The sequence below is a fragment of the Ambystoma mexicanum genome, chromosome 6q, assembly GCF_040938575.1.
Source record: "Ambystoma mexicanum isolate Mex_15411 chromosome 6q, UKY_AmexF1_1, whole genome shotgun sequence".
Taxonomy (NCBI): Eukaryota; Metazoa; Chordata; class Amphibia; order Caudata; family Ambystomatidae; genus Ambystoma; species Ambystoma mexicanum.
Window position 1 is genome coordinate 1,156,832,595 of NC_090937.1, and position 20,940 is coordinate 1,156,853,534.

The 20,940-nt window shown below is 47.4% G+C and overlaps 1 protein-coding gene across 2 annotated transcripts in view; it reads right to left on the minus strand.

Annotated features, from left to right (window-relative positions):
• LIMCH1 (LIM and calponin homology domains 1) overlaps positions 1-20,940 on the minus strand; it is a 1,245,196-nt gene that overhangs the window by 138,573 nt on the left and 1,085,683 nt on the right. For both annotated transcript variants that reach the window (XM_069631748.1, XM_069631749.1), the window contains 2 exons: positions 19,176-19,289; positions 4,880-4,972 (listed from right to left, as the gene is read on the minus strand). In XM_069631748.1, the coding sequence (XP_069487849.1) occupies positions 4,880-4,972; positions 19,176-19,289 (207 nt within the window). The remainder of the gene's footprint in view (positions 1-4,879; positions 4,973-19,175; positions 19,290-20,940) is intronic.

The window sequence follows — 20,940 nt, forward strand, 5'->3', positions numbered from 1 at the left end:
ACGCCTAACGGAAGGTCTCGTTGAGAGGGATCCTGTCCTCGAAGCTGCCCGTCGACTGGATCCAGCGGGCGTCGAGGAACTCCTGTAAGGGTCTCATCCGAAGCCTGCAAAGGCGCACCAGATAAATGCAGGAGGACATCATCCCGAGGAGGGACTTGATAGATCTTACCCTGGCCATGTCCGTGGCCAGCAGACGCTGCACCTTGCCCAGAATGGTCCTGGTCCTTTCCTCCGACGGCGAGGCCAGGCGCGCCACTGTGTCGAGCTTGGCTCCCAGAAACAGGGCGACTTGCGACGGAACCAGGTGGGATTTTGGAAAGTTGATGGAGAATCCCAGGTCCGTGAGCAGCTGGACGGTCTTCGCAGTGTGCTCCATGGCGAGCTCCCTTGTCCTTGCCCGGATGAGCCAGTCGTCCAGGTAGGGGTAGACGTGGATCCCCTGTAGGCGCAGCCACGCCGCCACCGGTGCGAGGCACTTGGTGAACACCCTGGGTGCCGACTTCAATCCGAACGGGAGGGCCTTGAACTGGTAGTGCCGCCCTTGGACCACGAACCTGAGGAACTTTTGGTGTCTTTTTAGAATGGGGATGTGGAAGTAGGCATCCTCTAAGTCCAACGACGACAGGAAATCGCCCTCCTCAGCTGTCCCAGCACATGCTGGAGGGTGACCATACGGAACTTCTGTGCCTTGATGTACTTGTTCAGCCGTCGTAGGTGCAGGATGGGGCGCCATCCTCCATCTTCTTTTTTACGAGGAAGTACCTTGAGTAAACTCCAGAGCCCCGAAGCCTCTTTGGGACGAGCTCGATGGCACCCTTCTTGAGCATCGCCCTTACTTCCAACAGTAGTTGAGGGACGTGATTTTCCTTCCTGGCCACGGGTGGAACGCGAGGGCACTTCTTCTGAAACTCGAGGGCGTGCCCTTGGGCCAGGGCGTTCAGCACCCAACGGTCGGTGGAGATGGACTCCCACACGCTGACGAATCTCGGCAGCCGGCCTCCCACCGGGGTGCTTCGGCAGGGGCCCGACCCTACGGTCGGTTCAATCTTGTTTGGAGGCCGCCTTGCCTCCTTGACCTCCTTGTCGATGACGACGGGCACCACCTGACTTGCCGCGTCCCCTGTAGGCTTCCTGGGACGAAGATCTTGCCGCTTGGCGGTAAGTGGAGGAGCCACTGCCGGAGCCACTGCCGGATCCCTTGGAGGCACCTTGTCTACCTCCGGAGCTCCGAAAGGACGGCCGTTGTTGTTGGAGCACTCCCAGTGCCCGGGCAGTCTCTGTGTCTGTCTTAATGGCCTGAAGGGACTCATCAACCGCCTTCCCAAAAAGGTTGTTCCCGTCGAAGGGCATGTCCAAAACCTTGGTTTGTACGTCCTGGCGGAAATCCGTGGCCTTGAGCCATCCTCGTCGTCTCAAGCAAACGCTGTTGCCCAACTGACGGAAACCGGTGTTGGCGATGTAGGATTTCAAGGGCCTCAGCCCTTTTGGCGTCCGGAAGGAAGTCTAACAGAGGGGCGATTTTGAACCACAACTCCCTGTCGTAGCGGGCTACGATAGCCATGGCGTTGGCCGCCTTAATAGTCGTCGCTGCGGATGAGATGATCTGTCGTCCCATCGTGTCCAACTTCCTGCCCTCGCCGTCCGGCGGGGAAGTTGATGGGGCCGATGCCCCCCCCAACTTTCTTCTTCTTTGCCGCCGAGACGACCGAATCCGGGGTAGGTTGTGCCTGAAGGCACAAGGGGGCAGCGTCGGGGACCCGATACTTCTTCTCGTACCGGTCCCTCTTTGCCGGGGCCGTGGCAGGGTTCTTGAGGAGGGCGAGCCCCTCATCCCAGATGTCATCAAGAAGCGGTACGGCGAGGACCGTCTTCCTTTTAGCCTTGCGCCGTTGGTAAAGGAACCCTTCTTTCTTCTGGGCAGAGCTGAAAAAGCTCGGATGCCCTGGAAATCATGGCATGAAAGGATCCAATCTCGTCGGGCGGGGACACCCGAGCAGGGGGTGACGGGGGACACGTCCCGTCATCGCCTCCGTCGTCATCTGTACCTGTCGTAGCCGTGTCCGTGCCTGTACCATCCCCGTGGGTAGTAGACCGGGGGGAAGGCAGAGCGGGCCACAGAGGTGGGAGAGGTGGCATAGGATGCGCCCTCCTCCTCTTATGCGGTGGACTCTCCGAAGGTCCTGGCACCGGTTCCTCCGTCGGGTCTGGCTCAGGTACCTCTGTCAGGGGGAAGGGGCAACCTTGTCCTTATCTCCGAGCATAAGGACTGAATTGCTGACAAAATGGCCGCCGAGGTGTCCTGCGGCCCGGGCACGACAGGCGCGAGGGCTCTTGAGGAGCCTTGTCGGCGACACCGTCGCTCTCGTCATCGCCCTCGTCGGGATCCCTCCCGATGGGCTGGGCATCTTCCACGACTTCGATGAGCTCTTCTTCAGAGGTCGTGTCCGTATCCATGATGGCTACCAGCCCCTCCCCCACCTTTTCCAACGAGGACTTCGTGGGGGTCTTCTCAATGGGCCTGAAAGACGACTCCCTACGCGGTGGCAGGGAGACTCTGGGTCCTGAGGGCGCCTCCACTGGTGTAGCCTCCACAGGCAGAGCCAAGGCCGCGGCGACATCCTCAATCGAGTTCTTAGCAGGGTGAATTAAGGCCATCGTCACCTTCTGGACGCCTGGGGCCTTCACCTTGGGGGAAGGGTCCGAGCCTCGCTCCCCCTCTGCCGGAATCTTCGAGATCAACCGGGGCCTCTCCAGAAGCTTCGCCGGGTTCTCGGACTTCCTCTTACCCGAGCCAGAGCGTTGGCCCGTGGTTGATGGCGCCGGGGAGGATGCGCCCTGTCTGGCAGCCAAGGAGTCCGACCGTTCGGCGCTCCCGGTGCCTGCGGACTCGCGGTGCTTAGCCTTTTGTTGGGCCCCCGTCGCCGGGGCGCCCTCACAGGACTTAGAAGACCGCTCTGACTTCTTTTTCTTCTTCTCGCCTGACGGACTCTTCCCTTACAGCCAGTTGGCGAGACAGAGGTGGCGATCCTTCATGGTCCGCTCCGACATGTTCCCACAAAACGCACAGTCCTTCTCCTTGTGCATCTTGTCCTCATGGAGACAGTAGAGGCATAACGAATGCTCGTCCTCCTTGAAAACATTCTGAAGCTGGCATCCAGGGCAGGTCCTGAACAGCTTCCTGGGCGTCGAGCTTCCTTTCTCCTGGGCCATGTCCGGGGTAGGCCTCGGAACTTCTGGAATCCTCCAAAAGCGTAACTCGACGAAATCTTCACCCTTGAGGGGCGTAGAAACTCCGAAACGGATCCCCGTTGATCGGATGTAGAAATGGTGGAGCTTGAGGCTCTATTTAACCGAAAAATGAGAAAAATCTCCTGAAAAAGCGCGAAAACGCAGCAAAAGCTTGAGAGCTACAGCACGAGGACTCCCAACACTTGAACCTGCGGTAAAAATCTGAGGATGGCTGCCGGAGGCGGGGCTTAGGGAGAGGGCAGTCAGTGGCTGGGGGCAGTATGACCCAGAGACCAGTGATTGGTTACTACTAAGAAATACAGATCAGAAACGAAACTGATACTGATTTTTTTCTATACCGAGGATTCCCAGCCTGACGACGGGGAATATTCATGAGCATGTGAATCCATGCCAGACCCCATGCTGGAGAAATTAATGTATCCTGTTCCTGCACTGGAAGTGTGCACTGCAAAGACACCCCTTTCAGCAAAAGCTGGCATCAAAATAAATGCATGAACAAAACGCATCCGGCATTCTACACCTTTGCAGGCCATACAATAGGTACCCTCCTTAAAGAATATGCTACTACGCCTTTGATGCAATTTTGGTGCAAAGGCAAATACAAATACAAACAGATTTGCAGTGAAAACAAATACTTTCAAATACCTTGTATTTATAATGCTTTGAGTTTTTATCATCACAAATATGTATCCAAATAAGAATGCACCACTTCTGGAAATCTTTTGAATAAAATCCTACATAACACAAACGGCCGTGAATAAGTCAATGGGCCTCATTACGAGTGAGGCCATATCCATGCCGGTAAAAGGGACAGGCTGCCGCCGGACTCGTGCATTTTTCCGGCACCTGGCTCCACAGAAAAACTGGGGTATTACGACCCTGGTGCTCCTGGAAGTCAGGCGATGGAAAGATGTTAATTCCCCATTCCCATTGAGTCCGATGGGGATGACGGAAGCACTGGCAGGGTTGATAATGGTGCTGGTGGTTTCCGGGAAAGTCTGCGGGTGGCGGGCGGCTGCCGTCCCGCCCCGCCAGGTCAGGCCTGGAGGGCGGGACGGCAGCCGCATGCAGCCTGGGAGGGCGCCGGTAGGCTTACCGACACTGTTGTTACCGGACCAGCACACTCGTAATCAGGCCCAATGTCCTGTTAACAGTGGCATAGGAAAGGCGAGAAAACCTACCCATCTTCCAGAGAACTAATATTAATACTCTGCGCCCAGGTTTGAACATACATTCTCAATTCCATCTTGCTTGATTTGACCTGTTGACCTGTTCCCGCATTCCGATACTTTGGATGTGTGGCACAAATAGTACAAATGTGATTTAAGCATCGCACTAAACAATAGGCGACAATAAAGAATGCCTTCTGACGCAAATAACTTTCAATTACCCATTAACAGTAATCCGCTCGTGGCACCAGTGCCATTTACAACCCTCTCCAAATGAAATGAGTGCGTTTGTAGGGCCTTGAAAAGCCGGATACAGTAAATGCATGGTCATGCATTCCCCCCACAAACAGAAATAAGACCAACTGAAAGAAAACGAGACAGACATGCAGGTGCTGGGATGCTATTTTATTAGTGTAACACAAACGCATATTACATGTAGCCAAAGCGAGCACATTAAGTACCTCCTCGTAGTATTTACGCTCCTCCTCTTCTACTTCTTTCTGGGCTTTTTCCCATTCATCCTTCAGCTTTTCCTGCTCCCTCTGGTACCTCTCCTGTCACAGAATTGCAGTACAATGTACTCAGAACGACAAATTACAGGCAAGGAAATGTGCACGTGCCCTTCATCCACTTATGGGGTTTGCATGGCATTGCCCGAGCAGCAGGGGGGCGTGTGGACATCAGCATGCAGTGTGGGGAGGCAGCCAGCAGGATGAAAAGCCTAACTGTGTCTGGCAGTATAACCCATGGTCAACATTATCATCGTAAAGTAGACATCAATAGCATCCCAACTTGATCCAAAAACAGTAAATACATTTAAAACCCTGCCTTTCCATACTGTGATCATTTAATGCTAAGCCTTAACAGTTCTTCTTAAAAGTTAGTGGGACAATTAACCCATCTCCATGCATCACTGTAGCGATCCATTGGATTAATAATGGAATATATGAAATGAATATTCCTTACGAAGGAATGCTTGGATTTTATTCTATTTCACTCTTCGTGAACTTCAGTGGTTCAAAACGAGAGCAACACATTTTGTAGTATACCATCCTCTTATGATATGCATGCACATTATATATCAGTCTCTTGAACTTGCAGTACCCCAACATTGGTGAGCACCATGGGACAGGGTGGGGGGGGCTGTCATGCCTCCACTCCCCTGAGACGCCAATCTAATGGCACAGCCCAGTGTGCCGCACCTCTCCTCCTGCCGCCCAGCCCAGCCTAGTTTCACAAAGCAACTGGGATCTCATTTTGCATGCTATAGTATTCTATACGGAGCAGTGCAGTGTCACAAAGAAGCTGCCCACAAGGTAGCTTAGCAAACAAGAAGAGATACTCTGGCCTATGCCTAAGTTATGTTTGCAAACGTGGTGTCTGTCTCACCCTTGCCACTACTGTCCCTCTTGCCCAGTGTCCGTCTTCCTCTCAGAATGGGCTGTCTTCACCTTTTCTCTTCTGACCTCTACCTCTAAACTCCTCCTCCTCAGAGATTTCAATATCCACCTTGACTCCACTGTTCCTGCCTCCTCACTCTTCTGTGATCTCTGTACCTCGCTCTCCCTCATTATTCTCCCTTCCGGCCCTACCCACTTTGGTGCACACACACTCTTGATGCCTTCCTCCCCGCTGAACTCCCGCCCTCCAACCCTCTCACTACCCCTCTCTCCTGGTCTGGCCACTATCTTCTCTCCTCTTATTTGGGACTCTTCATCCCCCTGCCTGAGACTCCACCAGCACTGCCACCCTCATTTGTGGTCATTCGTCCGATGAAACGGGCGTCAGCTGCTGCTTTTGCCTCCACCTTCATCCCTCCTACTTCCCCTCCTCTTGACTTTCGCACTGTTTCTGTCCTTGCCAATTTCCACCTTGCTATCACTAACACTCTCGACATTCTTGATCCCCGTCATGAGGATCCACCTGAAACCAGGCTCCAAACGTAACAAACGCAAGTGCAGAGTTGCTTAATGGAAATGGCAGACCTCTGGCTCATCCCTGACAAACTGGCCTGTTGCCTTTTCCAAAGGCAATACTGTCTCTCTATCCACTCCAGGAAGAGGGCTCACACCCAATAACAACACGGCTGAAATCTATCTGAAAGGAACTAGTCAATCCATCTGCAGTCTCCACCTCCCCTGTTCCATCTCAGGCCCACTGTACTGCACTGGCCATCCACTTCTCCTCTAAATCTCAGGACATCCTGACCACTCTCTCTTCCTCCCCTTCCTCCTTCCCTCCCCGGTCTCCCTTGGCCTCCCTTCCACGCACCCACTCTCTCCTCCTCACCGTCACAACAGATGTGATCTCTAGAGTAGCATGCTCTATTATGGTCTCATCCAAACAGGTGTCCCCTTGTTGTTCCAAAACCATTAAGGAGAACATCTCCTCCCTCGCTCCGACTCTTGCTGACCTCTGTAACCACTCCTTAGAATCTGGCTGTTTCTCTTCCTCTACCAAGCACTCCCTTGTGCACCCACTCCTAAAAAAAATCCTTCTGCCAACCCTTCATGTCTGGCCAACTAACGCCCTATCTCTACTACACCCTTCCTTGGGAAACTCCTCGAGAAGTTGTCCATCCCCCAACTGACACAACACACTGAGCTTACTGGTTGTTTACATGAGCATTCATCAGGCTAACAGAGGCACGGAAACTGCTCTCCTGAACACCTGCGGAGAACTGCTCTTAAATCCTGACTCTACCTCTCCTGTTGTACTCATTCTCATTGGCCTCTCATCCGCCTTTGACACGCTCAACCGTTCTATCCCCATAAAGCGGCTCCAAGATAAACTTGTTATCTCAGACCTGGCACTGTATGGTTGAACTCCTATCTTACTAAACGCCCCTCCCAGGTGCTCCTGGGCCCCTTCCCCTCCACCACTCTCTACCTGTGGTGTTCCCCAGGGCTCTATCTTCTCGCCTTGGCTTTTCAACATCTACTAAGCACCTCATATTCACCTGATCTCTGTTTTCTCTCATTTCCAGTGTTACGCTGATGACACACAACTCTTCTTTAAGCTCCCCTCTTCCTCCTCCCCCATCATCCCCGACTGCCTGTCTTCTATTCAGTCATGGTGCACCTCCAATGACCTCTGTCTTAATGCCAGTAAGACTGAGATCCTGCCTTTCGGGACTCCTGCTCCCTGTTTCCCACTTCGACTTTGGCTGCCCTCTTTGGGCTCACTTGCCACTGAGGCCAGAAATCTCAGGGTCATCTTCGACTCCTCTCTCCTTTACTTCTCACAGCTTGGGCCTTGCCAAGAAGGCCCACTTTCAACTTCACCTCCTTAGAGGCATTTTCCCTTTCCTCACCTTCCCCCAGAATCACAATGTCTCTAGATCTCTGGGCCTCGCCAGGCTAGATTACTGTAACAGCCTATTCATCAAGCTGTCTCTTTCTTCGCTCCGGCCTCCTCAACTAATCCACTAATCCAGAATAGGGGATGCAGACTAATCCTTGGCCTCAAGCCCTAGGACCGCATCTCTCCAGCCCTTAAATCTCTCCACTGGCTCCTGGTTGTTGCAAGGATCAAATTCAGAAGCTTCTGCATCATCCACAAGGCTGTCTGGGGCCTAGGACCATGCTACCTGCAACTCTCTCTTACTAAATACTCTCCAGATCCCTCCGATCTTCTGGCTCCAACTCTCTTCTTATCAAATGTTTCTCCAAGCAGACAGCTTGGAGCAGATCTCCCTCCTCAGCCGGCTCCCTTCTATGGAACAGTCTCCCCCTCTCGCTGTCCTGAACCGGACCACCTCAAGTTCCGCAAACAACTCAAGACCTTTCTCTTCTCCTCCCCTCACCCTTCCCATACTAACCATCCCCTCTGATGCAGAGATTGGCAGCTTGGTCCCTCAAGAGTCCAATAGGCTCCTGGCTTTCTGCCCAATCGCCCCCAGCAATCCCCTGCACTGCCCACTGGGCCCATATCCGCCCGTCGGGTGGTTTCGCCTCTGCGCCACACTTACCTGTTAGACGGTAGAACTCCCTCTTCCATCGGGTTGTCTCCGACCATGCACTTACCGGTTGCCTCCCCAACGGGCACCTCTGTCACTTCATCCCCTAGGGGACCCTAAAAGCACTTACCCTCCCCCTGCCCCCTAGGTTTCCCTTTCTTTTAACTGCTCTTGCACGCTTCGAATATCACAAGGCTTAGTAGGACTGCTGTTTCTTTCTATTTATTCATTGTTATTTCTACTGTTTATTTTTCTCCCTTGTGGCGCTTTGAAACACTGCCTTGTAGCATAAGCGCCTTATAAATGACCAATATTAAAAAATAAATGTTTTCCTTCCTCTGACTGACATGATCTCCAGCCTGACCGGAGAGAAGACTGAAGCAGATAACCTAAAAGTATACATGCACGCTTCAAATGTTATGCAATGTATGTGTGCGCAAGAGTTTAAAGGAGTGTGTGCAAGTCAGTGAGTGCATGTGTGATTGTATGAACACGAGTGTGATGTGCGCATGTGTTTGCCAGAGGCGGCTCGCAGCAGCACTGCCATCATGAACATTATTTACAATAGGAAGACCGACATAGTGTGGGTGCTACCTCATCAAGTGATTTGCAGTGTGAATGCTGACAATACTTTGGGCGCTACTTAAAAGTGATTTAAAGTTCACATAATGGCCTATGTTGTGGGCATAACATCATGAAAGTTTTGTATAGTGGCAATCCCGGCATATATTGTGGGTGAAGCATCATTAAAGTGTTTTGCAGTTAAAAAGCTTTCATATATTGTGGGCAGAATATCATGAAAGTTGCTTAGTGGCAATGTAGGCTTCATGAAAATGATGTAAAATGTTCCTTTAGATTAATGGTGACTTGGCATTTATTGGAGTTTTTCATGTGTTACCCTACAAAACTGACAGTAAATTATATGACTTTATACACAATACGTCTCATAAATTGTGTTGTGAATATTTTATAACATTTGTCCGATGTTACCATGCCTGCATTACTTACTTATCTCGCTAATTCGGAGGACATTTTACTGCCACTTCCCTGAAAATATTTAGCCAGGCTAGAGCCTTCTGAGGCTCCACCCTTCTCTCCCCAGCACCTGAAGCGGCCTCCGCCACTGCCAGAGAATACATTCCATCATCCTGGACCCTCACCCATGACCTTATCATCCTCTCAAATGGAAGAATTGCCAAATGGTGATGATGGCTTGTGGGTCACTGAATGGGTGCCCATTTACCAAAAGTAAACAACGATAGGCAAATCCTTTCATAGTCCCTCAATAGGTGGCTAGATTGTAACATGTAGTCTTTCTAGAGCAGTTTTCCAATTACCTGCATAACACCCCACAGGTTGATTTACAAATTAGTAACAGACAGGCCACTGTTGACCTAGTGTTGACCCTCCCATTTCTAGCCATCCCATTCTAGACATACATGCTGTGTTATCATTTATGCCATTTGCTGTAGAACCCTTCAGCAAGTACGGCACTAGATTTTCCCTCTTTCTGTGCTTTGGAAGGATATGCATAACAAATGCCTAGGGTCAATAAAATGAGTATCATTATGATGCATAACACCTTAGCCTCCAAAGGTAGTTGAGGTCAAACAGTGTGCAGAATCCGTGTATTAATGAACATACACATTAATGTATACATGTGTAAGGGTTAAAGTGAGGTCTGGAGAAGTATGTGCAGCACTCGTCTGATCGATATGTCAACCCAAGAGGATGGTGTTGCTGTATGAATGATGGGCCCTAAATATTAATTTGCCACTCCGAGATAAAATATAGCGCACTGAAGTAGAAACCAACAGATTTGCTTACTCTGCTATCCATGAGGTAACCAGCATGTTATCACTAGTTAAAGTATACAAACCAACATATCTAGAACAATGCTTAGCTCTTAATATATGTGTGGTTCACACAGAGTCTTCAACAAACCTGAAAAATCCCTCCTGAGTAGATGCTAGGATAACGGGCAGTTTTAACATCTTGGTTTTGTTCCTTTTGTTAAAACAGAACATGTGCTAGTGTTGCCGTTAGTTCCCCTCTGAGCTGCCTCCAACCATTCTCATCTAGTATGAGTGTGACCACTGAGAACGGGAAGACACCTTAAGTAACCAGTCTGTCAACCATTTCTATGATCGCTGGTCCGGAGGAAAACGGACTAAGGAAAACGAGGAAGGGGCAGCCCGTCATATGCTTAAATGATAGAGAGCACTTGTGAGTCATGTGAATGCTGTCAAGACTGAGTGAGAAGGAGTGGAAAGAGGTGCAAAAGGGGGCCAATAGATATCAGTGAGGACGAGAGAAATCATACATACTCCTAAGACACTTCTACAAAACCTTGAGATCAGCTACGAGATTGGACTTGTATAGTGCATCAAACTATACTATTCTGGGAGAAGATAGAGTACTAATCCATACTGGCCTGCATAATTGCTGCCCCCATTAGATGTTATGAGTGGACTGCACCCAGACCAGGTCTGACTTTGAAGAGTTTAATCGAAGTTAATATGGCAGTTTATAGAAAAGCACCATAGAGAAAATCGGCATAGTATTTTTCAATTTTGGGAAAGTTCCTCTTGCAGCGATTAAAGGAAATGGTTTAGTTAGCACGGCTGATATGTGAGCTAATTGGTCACCAAAGATTAGAAGGTGTGAAGAGTCCGGAAACAGTTAAACATGGAGCCACTGTTTTGTGTTTGGCTCCAGCAGATCCTGAGCCATAAGAGCACCTGTCACCAAGTCAGATTCCTGATTTTGTTCCAAGGTCAAAGGCCAGGAAACCAGGCCTACCAGGATAGGATTGCAAAAGCTCTTGGCTACCAGGGGTTGCAGGGTGGGAGCTGCAGAGCCCCCTTCCGAGTCCTCAGCCTTGCACTCATCTGAGTAATGTGATCTTAGGTGTGATAATGACACACCATTACTCTCTTGCCAAGGCCATGATCCCAAATTCAGCATTCATTTTGGGGCGGGTGATCACCACCACCCCGAAAGAACGTAAGCTTAGGCAAGCGTTATAACCTAGGTGCATAGCAAGAGCCAGACACATGTTTTATTCTGTGCAAGCACAACTATTTAAAACTGTGGAACCAGATAGAAATTCCCTAGTGTGAAGAAACAAACTTTGAGGAGACATATGCCAGTGGTGATCTAATCCCTCCCGAGTTATGAGAGACCAGCACCTGGATATAAGAATGGACCAAAGTACAGGGCAAGTCACAGTGGACTGCCATGGGGGCCCATCTGTAAACCGGGATCCCTGCGGACACACGAGAATCTTCATACCAGCTGGGCGTTCTACAACGTACACTGATGTGTGTTCTGGCCCTGCCAAGGGAAATGTAGAGCAGCAGAAATCCAGATAACAGGTGCATGATTTCTAACTGGGGCAAAGATGACTTATGTGCCAAATATAAGCCCAGGAAGCCACATATCCGCTTTAGGCCATTAGAGCAATCCAAGGCATACAACAGAAGAAAGGCCAAAGCAAGGCAAAGAGTAGAAGCAGACCTCCTAGAGCAAGAGAGCAAAAAGGGAGTGAGAATCACATTCCAGAACCGCAGAAGCAGAGCCTAAAGCCAGACTATAGACACAGCTTTTGAAAACCAGAAGCCTTGTGAATTTTGGGAGGCCAACTTGGCTAGCTGATAAAGCCGGTGATGCAGTGAGAGGTGTAAGGTTATAGGAGTAGGAGCCCTTAGTGACCCATGAAGGGACAAATTCTGCTTGTCATTAAGAAGGACATTATTAGGGAGACAGGCAAAATATCCCTGGAAAAGCAACATGTGGGCCAAGCCCAATCCTCTTGGTTGGATTACAAGTAGCAGCTGGCCGCTTTATCGCTGCAACTGTGAATTAAGCCAAGAAGCAGCTGGATGCCATACTGAGGGCCTCAGGGAGGGCAGTAACCTCAGCAGAGAGAAAACCCTGCTACTTTATAGTTTGACCCAACCAGACAACATTTTATTCAGCACATTCCCAAGAAGGAACATCTTGTTAAGTTGGAGAGGGAAATCCCATGGGCTTTTCTCCATATCACTACTCTTTACTAATGACCGAAAACTGGAACCCCCGTTAAAAGTCCATCTTCTGGACAGAAGGAGAATTGTAGTCTTCAGAAAAGATATAGAACTACCGTAGTCGGAATATTGACACCTTGAAATTGTTCCCATTTTGACACCTTGTGCTGGGAACGTTCGCTGAAAGGACCTCACAGTTTAGGTGTAGGGTAAATGCCTGGCCCTTATAGGTGATTATCCCAACCACTGCCTGATTTCTAATAAACAGAAGTTGAAACCTTAATTTACAACAAACCACCCAACACACTCACAGTTCTTAAGGGGTACTTAGGCGCCACCCAAACCACTGAACTTCAGGAAAGACCCAAAGAGCCCACTGCAATGAAATGCTAAAAAAGCATGCCTCTGGTCAAAGCACCACCCATGAGATAGGTATGGATAGGAACTCTTAAGGGAGGTAATTGACAAAGATGAGAAGCACTGCAGTTCACCATTAGCCTGGATCTCATTTTCCAACCTGAATACTCCAAGCCTTTATTGGTTATTTCCTGTTTGAGCTGATTTATGGGAAAACTCCATGTGGCATCCTGGATGAGATCAGAAAAGAAGGGGGGAATTAAGAAAACTCCAGCCAAAATCTGTCAAGTTGATTCAGAACACCCATAAAAGAATAAGGATCATCGAAACCCTTGTCAAAAAGAATCTTAAGAAGGCTCCAGAGAAGTAGATACATGAATATAGTTGAACAGCTACATGTAGCTGAAGCACATTCAAAAAAGGAGATCAAGGATCAAGTCCTCACTTGTGATTATAAATTATTCAATTGGCAGTTGCCTTATGGGCAAATGAATTTGTGAGCAATTTGAATTATCGTACAAGTCTTACCATCAAATGAAAGACCAACTATATCATGCCAACTGGTTCAGGGCATGAAAGTCATACATAGAAAGACTAAACAACGCATTGCTTGAATCATTAGCTAAGGGGGAAGATGTATAGGATCCCTAGAGGTCAGGTTTACTATACCTTCCTAAAGAATTGATAGGACCACAAAATAAAGAATTAAAAAAACATATTCAGAAGGGTCAAGATTAATTATCAGAGAAACCACGCTGAGTTAACGTTGCCCCTGGATAAGAACATCGAGTGGGAAGGAGGGCATAGAAAATATCCTCTACCCCAACCCGACGAGCGGTTATACGAGAGGAAGTCGATTAGATCTTAAAGTTGGGTGTACACAAGCAATTTCTTATTCAGTGGGCCCCCATAATCACCCTTGATCTTGACTGTTCATGGAGGTTCTGTATCGACATTAGGAAGGGGCTCTCTATTGCAGAATGAGACTATGCCCCCATTACAATGAGCAAATTGAGTGACTGGGACAGTCTACCTATATAACCAGCATACACACTTCGAAATGGTATTGGCAGGTGCTGCACCATCCACCGGACACATCTTTTCCCGTTCGTAGTGCTATCATTTGGTTTTCAGGGGCCCTGGCAACGTTCTGTAAAGAACTCATGGTGGCAACAGTAAAGACAGACACAAGTGATCACAGTTCAAGGGTGTTTATTGATCTTTATAATGGGTGAGATGAACGCATAATCTAAACCTGAATCTAAGATGGGAGCAAGCTACGACCATCAAATAATAAGGCAGTCCTACTTAAAAACCTATTGCCAATCCTTACTACTAAATTACAAAAAGAGTGTGGGATAATGTTCACCAGAAAAGGAAGAAGTGTTCACAAAATGCTAAGTCAGGATGGTATGGCTCGGTCTCCCGTCCCCACGCTTGAAGCATGGGACAAGGCGGGACTCTCGCGCACAGCACACTCTTTTGCCTCGTCAGCACGAGGTTTACTGTTCCAGCTCAATGATATCACAACCTTCAGAGGCCAAGTCTCTTTCCTGCAAAAGTCTCTTGCCTTAGAAGGCTTGCTGATTCAAAGTTACAAACAAACAAAAGTTCCTTTGGTATTGCTCTTCGCCCATTGGATCTCCCTCCTCCGCCGGGCACAGATGCCTCTTGTAATTTGGGCCTCCCTCTGTCGGGTTCACTACGGCCTACTTTAACACAGTTCATGTATTTTCAACACAGTTCATGTTTTACTGAATTTCACCAGAAAGCGTTGGTTCCCTTCTAGCTTTCTTTCGGGATCCCTCGGTCGGGTTCACACTTGCCTTATTCCACAGTTCACAATCTTATTGGAAAGCAGGGTTCCGTTCCCCTAGCTTTCCTTTAGCAACGGGCCAGAGACTTTCGATTGTACAAGGGATTTGACTTGACCCTTGTAGGACAACTGACTCCCCAAGCCACCATTTCCCAGGGCCTTCTGGTTCTTGCAGATTTTAAAGCAGGACCCGGTCAGAGCCTTTCGAATGAGCGCCCACGTGATGCTGGACACTTCTGAAGCTGGACCTCAACTGGGCTTTCTTTAAAGTTCAAAACACACACACACACACACAAGTTCTTTCTTGTACAAATTCCTTGCGTTCACAATGTTGCTACTTGCAACCTTGGGCTCAACACAGTTCTGTTTGCTATCAGCTTCCTCCAACTCCCCAGCTCTGCTGAACCCATTGGCTTCTCTGGAGTCAAAGATAGTACCAAGGGAGCCAGCTTGCCTCTCCACCTGCATTATCAAAGCGAGAGGCCCCCGTGTACAAGTGACCTCTGCTGATACGCACGCCAGCTACAAATCCCGGTCTTATAAATTCCCTTTCGGGAACTTTGCAGGTCTGAGTTGAAAAGGGCACGGTAAATCTCCCTTTATCGTCCTTCTAGGTCTCACCACCTTTCTCCTCTGCTTGAACTGCCGGTTTGGCGTGGCTGTCTCCTTGTGCGTTCGGCCTTGCTCGAAGTATGCTTTTGCGCTCTGCCTTTTATCCCTGTGGGCAAGGTAAAGAGCCTTCAAGTGTGCATAATTATTCTCAATTGCCTGACTCTGCCTGACCTGTGTGTTGGGACATGTCAGGTAAACGTCTCTGGTGTTAGTCTGTTGTCTGTTACAGTGTAAGAAAGTGTTTGTGTGGGAAGGCGGGCGGGTTTGGGGTACAGCTTCTAAATATCCTACAAGGTAGGATTGGGGAAAAGGTGTTACAAGGAAGGGGATACTGGTCTCAACACTCGGTGTCCCACTTCCACTCCCCGAAGACCCCATGTACAGGTGATCCTTCCCCACTGGTCCACTAACAAGAACTGGATCCAATAGCGATGGCCGTGTCCTGACCACCTGGACGTCAGATCTCCAGGTACTGGCAGGTGAGACACCTGAAAGTTTTAAGGGCCATTCGATAAAGTGATTCGAAAGAAGTGATGCAACTTAGAACACAAAGATCACGCTTGTAAAGCCACTTGAGAAAGAGAATGAATTGAGTAACACAGAACCCTGGAATTTGGAGGCACCATTTTTAGGGGCTTTTCAGAAAGGCACATCTAGGAACTAATAGAACACATTAGGGCTTGACAATCCAGTTCCAGACCACCTAACAACATTAAAAATAAAACCCCTTAAACTCAGTTGTCGGACACTTGCATTCTAGTAGTTTGCCATGCTACCTTTATCTCTTTCCTTATGCTAATCTATGGGAAGTAAAAAATGATGTTGCCAATGTTACTAAGTTATATATGTTTTTCTTCAATAATGGCCCTTAATCCAGGGTTTCCTGTGCACAATCTTACCCGTCTTTAGTCTTACAGTTCGGCTCTTTGTATTCCCTGCCACCAAAACATCTAACGAAAGTTGTATTTATTGACTGTGCCACATTTTCTTTATCAGATTTCTTTTTATTTAGATTCCATACAATTAAAACCCCTTGAATTAAACAATGTACTTTTGTTTCTTCCTGCCCGTTAATCTGAATTTACCAAAAAGCCAGTCATTGCACTCTTGCCCCTTCTGCCACATCCGTCGAGTACAATAGGCAGATGTGTGTATCTGCTCTACATTCAGATTGGATGTTTTCATAACTGCTTCTAAACTTCAGTGAATTAAAAAAAAAAGAATAAACTACTAAATTAACTTAAGAAAGCAGCTGCAGGGGATGAACAAAGTGTTAGTGATTCACTGGAACCAGAGAAGGATTAAGATCAAAACTGGACAAACTAAATAAGGAGGAGTACATATAAGGCGCCTGATAAAGAGCTGGGTGGAGGCAGAAGGCTGCTGATTTTGTCACATTTAAATCTATTGCCTCTGTCCAAAAGGATGAGCTCGATGAAGGGTTCTAGTAAATGTGGCTGTAACACAGGGTTAGACGAGTATCTTTTTCTCATCTGTCCACATTATCGTGATTTGAAGAAGGAATGGTTAAAACCGTATTTTAGGTTTAAGCAGATTAGGGTTTTTAAGGAAGCAATGTTTATTGTCCTAAATTCAGAGGATACTTCCCTTTTGTATGATCTCGCAGGAATTTTAAAAAGAGCTTTAGACCTCAGATTGCATATTTTACACAATGCGGGCGAATAGAGTTATGTTTTTACCCACCTTGAAGTTAACTATACCGTCTCTTTTAAACATGTTTGGAGCTGGAAGATTTTAAATTGGATTGTATAATGTTGTAATTGTTTTGTTGATCTGTTCATGTGTTTCTCTGTGTATTGTAAATAGAGAAATCTGAAATAAAACTTTGATTGATTGGATGGAGTTCCTGCCGGTGGTAAATATGATCCTGCCGATGGTATTCTGCATGGCCACCCTATTGAGAGTTTACCACTGGCAAAGTGGTATCAGAGGTTGTATTTCTGGCATACCAGATTCAAGAAATACCACCTTCATCAATGATAGCCTTGAAGGGCATATATTCCCCCTTTTTAACCCATTCCCACCTTCAATGTAACGGTGGAAATGGATAACATTCAGTACTGGTTAAAACCACGACTGCACATTTGTTTAAATGCAGAAAGAGGACAATACTAATCCATCTTTCCATTACATGGGTAAGGTGGTGAGAGGGGGGTATCCGAGTTGCCCACCTTTTCAACCCCTTACTATGCACGAAATATAATTCTTTTATTGTAATGAAGGACATCACTGCACATCCATTCTGTTCTAGAAAACGGTGCATTTTCCTTTTTGGTGCCATTTGGGTGGAGGTAAAAATAGGCAGACTTTGCTGAAAATCCGTTGTAGGACTTTACTTTCGGCGCTATTGGAAAAGAATAATGCCAGAGGTATTACTCCAAATTGTGAACCCGGCAGACGATCATTCTAGCAGTATTTTGCAGAGAAATTACTGTTACAGCCGACCTTGTTATCAACACTTCATGACTTTTTCCCTCGTATTGAACGGAGAAGTAGGCACTCCCTGGTGATAACCATGAATATCACCCAAAAGGGTCACTACACTGGTCAGTAAGAATGGTGACAGGGAGTAGGGTTAGCCTGACCAACAACTTGAAAGGGAGGTGAAAAATACCCGCTGGTCTTGAGATAACAGCTGAAACCGATTCATGCGAACAGCGAGTTCATCCAAAATGGAACTACTGCCAAATGAGCACAAAACATTGGTTTAAACGAGCAGTGCCACGCTGAATTTAACAAATAAAAGATTATAAAACATTTCATTGTGTGCACCAGTTATACTTTCTCTGCCATCATAATAAATACAGGTAACTGCCAAACACAAGCTTCTATTTAGAAGCTGCCAAGAGCCGCTATTCCAGACCGAGCATCACCCCTGGATGAATCACCCAAAGTGCAATGCGCCAAGAGTGCACGGGCCTGGATTCCTCGAGACTGCACTGAAACTAACAACAGATTTTCCAGCAAAATGTAGAGGGTGGAGACGGTGTCCCCGCACTCTCCACAACCCCCGCACCTCCCCCATTAAAATATAGCCTCACCCAAACCAAGCATCTACATTGTTCAGGAAATCTGCAGAATACAAATCTGCGGTGACATTCTTTGGTAGAAAGACTGGGTGCCCATTCCATATATGCGGTTTTGTGACAATGAGCAAGTGTTCCATGCTATCTTTTCCCTGCCTGAACAACGTATATTTTACTATTCGAGATAATTTACTTTTACTGTTGGCATATATAGAAAATATAGAAATGTTTTTTCTTGGAAGTAGAAGGAATTTTGGAATCTAAGAACTGAAAAGGATTGCATTGGTGAATACCTGTTAATATTAAAAAATGTACTGAAATGTTCCAGAATACTGTTTGTACAGCTAGAAATAAGCAAAAATCAATGGTTGCAAGAAAACATGGGAAGGCGTTTTCAAGACAGTGCACTACATGGCTACAAAGTACATCAGTCTATTAAAAACTCAAACTTTGGGGAGAGATGTAATAATGATGTTCATTGGCAATTACATGTTGCAACTTTGCATTCAAGGCGCCAACTATTAAAATAAGTGTACCAAGATAGGGACGATTGACCATCATCACACAAAGAAGACGGTAGTAGGAATTAAATATTCAAGCTACATTTGACATGAGCTAGTGGAAATCCTTCTAGGAGTGACATGCTACTTCATTTGCAGTGCTGGAACCCAGAACACAAACTTTAGAAGATCACAGGCAGGGTACACATATAATAGAAGAACACGTGGTGGGAAATGATCGCAGTGGGTAGCCTCGCTGCTCGGGACTCCTGAGGGATAAAGAATCATTCAGGCTCTGCAGAGGTTCATAGTACATGAGGAAACCGAACAATCTCTGGAGGGAGCGTACACCTCTACTGCAATGATGGGTGCAACAATCATTGAAGCTAGGACATGCAGTGAAAGGATCCATTGAAAGGCAAAACCAAATGCCACTCACCTGAAGCAACCGTTCCTGCTCTTGCTGCCACCGCTCCTGTCGCTTGCGTTCCTCTTCCGGATCCCAAGACCAAAGGTTCGCACGCTTTGATGAATTCACTGCAGGCACTAAAACCTAACCGTGCATACATAAAAGGAAGACTTCAAAGGATGCAGAGACTTGGTGTTAAATACACTCCAGTTATTTGAATTTCTTTTACAATTACTTTATCTAAACCATGGAGAGGCAACATCAGGGCAACATGGATCACACACCTATACCCTAGAAGCAAGACCTATATCTGGGTACAGGAATCTAGTCCGATTCTTAAAAGGCCTCCTGGCTACAACTTCCATAGCACTTCAATAGCCTTCACGCCACATGCATGCTGGAGTATATTGTTGTGTTCTAGTCAGTCTTGTTAATGCCTTTGGTAAATGACATCCTGCCTCCAGTGACTAATTGCTAAAGCACGGAGCTGTGTCACCATCTGAGATCATGGGTGGCAACGGCTGGTGTCCCGGGGTGATCCATTAAAGCCACAGACACCTGGGGAGATGGAGACTTAGAAAAGCTGAGGCTCAATAGCACCAGTGTCAGTAATGCAAATTGGTGAACCCTCAGTAGTAACAGAATCTAGATGGGGAAGTCAAAAGTGGGGCGTGAGGGAGGGCTAGAAAGGGAATAGTCAGCATAAGTCTGATCATTGTGATAAAGACTCAGAAAGAAAGCTTTTCTCTATGGTATCCACAAAGGAGCGTAGCCAGATAAGTGCACAGAAGGTATCGCAGGGGAAATGTGATGGGCCACTGTCATACCTCAGATCGGCCTGAAGCCCTTATCTCTGGAGTACTTGGATCTACAGACAAGGAAATTAATCCCTAAAAAAGAAGCACAACGGTGAAAAGAACTCGGATAGATGCCACACTAGGGTATTAGCCACAATAGCGAACACCTGTGAGCGCCATCATTAGGCCAAAAAGGGCTACAATTACCTGACACTTAAAAGCTTCAACTAAGTCAAAGCAAAAAGCCTGATCAAGATGATAGCAACCGTGCTCTGCCACAGTGGAAGAGGGACAGTACACTCAACACACCTGGAAACTGAAGTTCGACACCTTTATTCTTAGTATCAGAAGGGTTGGAGGGATGCCCATGGTTAAGGGGGATGAGAGTAAAGGGAAAAAAAAGACGAGGTTGTTGAATTCCAACTGTGAACAGGAGGGGCAATAATCAAGAGTGTTAACGCCCCTGTCCCGGATTCATCTTTAGAGACCTTGGTTGGATGAATTCCTAAAGGATATGTGAGAAAGGCAGCTAAAACATAAAAGGGCAAACTATGGCTCAGAGTAATCCGATTGAGTATTAAGAAAACCAAGTACAGGGGCCTACACTGAAAGGACTGATCCCAGTGCAGTGAATTTACCACTCTAAATAATAGAAGCCCAGGGGCGTCGACCATTAGGGCTTCCTTCACTTCACTCATAATCTCAGGGTGTTTAAATTTGCGCTAGCACACTTCCTTCTTTGCTGGCTGCTTGAGGCGTAGATATGCATGTCCACTGATCTTGAGGGGCCCTACATGGTTCTGTGGACGCACACTCAGCACACACCTGCAAGGTATAGCTATGATTCTCTGGGCCTTAGAGGATAGCCACAGCAATTACCATTTTATCCCCCGTATCCTTGGTTACTTTCCAGCAGGAAGTTCTTTTCACACACCAGCCAAGGGTCGCCCTCATGGCTTTAGCCCACTATAGGCTCTGAATAGTTATCTAGTTTTACA